This window comes from Echinops telfairi, unplaced genomic scaffold, assembly GCF_000313985.2.
Source record: "Echinops telfairi isolate 266 unplaced genomic scaffold, ASM31398v2 ScPeMD7_60;HRSCAF=208, whole genome shotgun sequence".
NCBI classification, from domain to species: domain Eukaryota; kingdom Metazoa; phylum Chordata; class Mammalia; order Afrosoricida; family Tenrecidae; genus Echinops; species Echinops telfairi.
Genome location: NW_022103958.1, coordinates 6060001 through 6063260, shown reverse-complemented (window position 1 = coordinate 6063260; position 3260 = coordinate 6060001). Strand labels below are relative to the sequence as shown.

Below are 3260 nucleotides of genomic sequence, written 5' to 3'. Positions count from 1 at the left end.
TCCCTCCCCCTCCCCCTCCCTCTGTATTATACAGGGTCCTCCTGAGTGGAAATCCACTTACTGCACTGTGTTTGGTGTTATTGGGGGACTGATCTGTCTCCTGCTGGCTGGTTCGATTTTTCTCCCCTTTCTTTGCTGACTGCTCATTGAGAACCCCAACTTCATGAGGACGGTGTGGGCAGAGGCACGACACACATAGAGTGGCCCCCCACCCCTCCAAAAAGCAACCCCTAAACAGATCGCCAGATGAGCTTTCATGGGACATGACCAGGCTCAAAACTGGGACGGCAAATATTCATTAGTCAAGGTTCCTGGAGCTAATGTGAGAATAATTGCCGCTCTGTGTTTATTGCTGTAATTACCACCTCTGGGTGGTTCAGAGGCAATGTGGGGAGCCCTCACGGTCTGACCGGGGGCGCAGAAAAAGACCAAATGGGAAGGATGCCTGGAGGGAAGGCGACAGGAGTGCGGGCCCTGGCCTTTGGTCCAGGCAGCCATCAGCAAGAACAGCTCTCTGGATGTCATTCACCCAGAATCCTTCACTTAAAGATTTGGCACAAGGTGTCAATGATCTGTTTGTACTTTCCTCCTACAAATGGGTGGCTCTCGGTGCAGGTGCCTCACAGCTAACAGGTGCTGCTAGCTGAGGAGATGTGGGATGGGAGGCTACCAGAGAGACCATGGACGCTTACTCAGGTGAATGCTGGGCAGAGCCAGCATGCCCACTCACCACCCTCCGCCACCACGTGCAGCCGGTGCAGGTGTGGGGCCAGGCTGTCGAGGGCAGGGGAGAGAGCAGCACCTGAGGTGAGCGTGAGAGTGGAGGAGAGCCTGGGCTTCCCCTCCCCTGCTTGTGAGGTGGGCCTGGTCACCACGCAGGGACAAGAGTAAGCCACAGTTCCCATGCAGCCCAGCACCCCATCTCGGGTCTCTCGCCGGACGCTGGGCTTCCTCTGGGACCCATGATGATGGCGGACTCCCTTCGGGTGGCCCTCAAAGTAGCTCAGACTGTCCCGACAGTGAACAGATTCCAGCTGGCCCAACGAGGGTGTCTTCTGCTTGGTTTGCAGGTGTTCTGGGTTGAATTGTGCCCCACCCCCCATCTAAGAGCCTGGTTTTCCTTGTTTTGCCCCCGAGAGCAGACCGGTGTATAAAGGGGTGCTATGCTAATCACTCCTGGGGTGCCAAGGGCTCAGGGTCAGGTGCAAGAGGGTAGGGAAGATAGATGCCAGACCACAGGGGCCAGGGGGGCACTCCCGGAAGCGAGAGGCACAGCTGCAATGAGCTGGGGAGAAAGTCTTCCCGAGTTAGGACGTCTCACCTCCAGAGCCCTGAGAGAATCCCGTCTGCTCTCTACAGGCCCTTGCTCACTCGCTTTAGGGTGGGCCGTTCGTTCCTGCAGCACCTCTCAGGAGGACAAGGCCCAGTGGACTCCCCGCAGCACCCGCAGGCTCTGTCTCTCAGCTCACCGGTCTCCACCGCCACCTTCCTTGGCCTCATTTGCGGCCGTCAGCCGGCCAGCCAGGGGCTTGGCTCTGCCCTCCCAGCCCCGACTCACCTTTGCCCAGCAGCTCTTTCGACTGAGTGGAGTGGAGGTTCTTGGCCTTGATCAGTACCACCAGGAGACGGCTGGCGGCCGGGAGGTAGCTGATGGAGAGCAGAACCTCCCCAGCTCCTGCCGATGGCTCCTGGAACACAGAGCAGACAAGGAGGGGTCTCACTAGGGGGCGACGCTGGGACTTACATCCCACTGGCACATCCCAGAGACGATTTAGGGTGCCCTGGCGGCACCTCTGAGAAAGGCCCAGCTCCCACCACCCAGCAGCTCTGCGGGAGAAAACCTTGGCCTTCTGCCACCGGGAAGACACCAGTGTTGGGAGCCGTCCCTCGACCTGGGACGCCCAGAGTAGGGCTGTCCCGTAGGTGGACTAGGCTGGCATCTTTAGGGAAGCACAGCTCTGGGTCTTTCCCCTGACCAGACACTGGGGGTCGCATATTCCAATCTGTCCATTAGCCATGGAGTGCTTAATCACTGCGCCGCTGGATCGCACCTGACCACCACAGGAGAACCCCTCGACCCTCTCGAGGCCGGTGTCTCTATCCTTGCAGAAGCGTGAACGCGGAGGCTGTGCCCATCACAGCTGGCTCCCTCATCCTCTCGCAAGAGGGAGTAGGAGGCACAGGTTCTCCAAGGACTTCTCTTTGGCATGCCATGCTTCACCCGGGAGGCCTGGTAGTACAGTAGCTAAATTAGCACGTGGCTGTTAATAGAAAAGTGGGCTCTTTGAACCTGCCGACTGCTCCAAAGGAGAAAGATGAGGCAGGTTGTCTCCCTAAAGATCGGGGTCGTTCTTTTCTGCCCTGTAGCATTGCTACCACACCAGTGAGTTGGTGACATAGTTAGGGCTGCTGTGTCGAGTTGGCCTAGTCGTTTGGCTGTGAAGACCTAGCGGCCTCCCATGGTGGGGTCTCCTTGAGGATGTGGCCTGCTTCCCATGCAAGTGGGCGCTGTGGAAGAGCTTGCTGGCTCTTCGCTGGGTCTGGATCCCGCATCTGATACATTGACTGGGACTTGAGCCAGCAGCCTGTCATGCAGCCTGATGATCTTGGGAGTGGGTACCGGCCTGCCATCATACCTGAGGCCACAAACCTGACCTGCAGACTTTGGATTCTGCAACCACCAAGCCTGGTCTTGCCAAGCTTGGGCTCATCAGCCCCAAGTCAGGAGAAGCCTCCAGCCTCATGTCTGACCGGCGGCAGACTTGGCGTTGCCGGGACTTGGGATGTGCCTGCTTCTACAACCATGTGAGCCATTTTCTGGATGAAAACCTTTCTCTCTCTGTATGTATATACTTCTCAGTTTGTATGTCTATTTCTTCCCCTCTAGTTTTGCTTCTCTACCGAAAACAACCTGAGACAGTTAGGTTTATATGCGTCAGTAAGAGTTTGCTGCGTAGTATAACCTTCTTCATATATCGTATCATCAAACCCAACGTATAAAATAGTTGCAAGAGATGTTGAGGTAGGAGACCAAGAGGCCTGGCTGTTCAGGTACCTTCTCAGCCCTCAGCACCACCCCATGCTCCTGGGGACACCTCCATAGAACTATGGGGCTCTAGGGGACTAGCTGAGCATCGTTGCATTACCACTGAGGTCCCTTGGAGAGGTAGGCATTACAATCCCTTACTTTATTTGAAAGATAAATGAAGCTGGGTGGGCTGACAGCCAGTAAAACCAATAAGGCTGCCCATGGGCGGGGG

The 3260-nt window shown here is 56.6% G+C and overlaps 1 protein-coding gene across 1 annotated transcript in view; it reads right to left on the bottom strand.

Moving 5' to 3' along the window:
- Positions 1-3260, bottom strand: part of SYT13 (synaptotagmin 13) — a 48282-nt gene that overhangs the window by 2351 nt on the left and 42671 nt on the right. The window contains exon 5 of the mRNA XM_004708425.2: positions 1559-1688. Within this exon, the coding sequence (XP_004708482.1) occupies positions 1559-1688 (130 nt within the window). The remainder of the gene's footprint in view (positions 1-1558; positions 1689-3260) is intronic.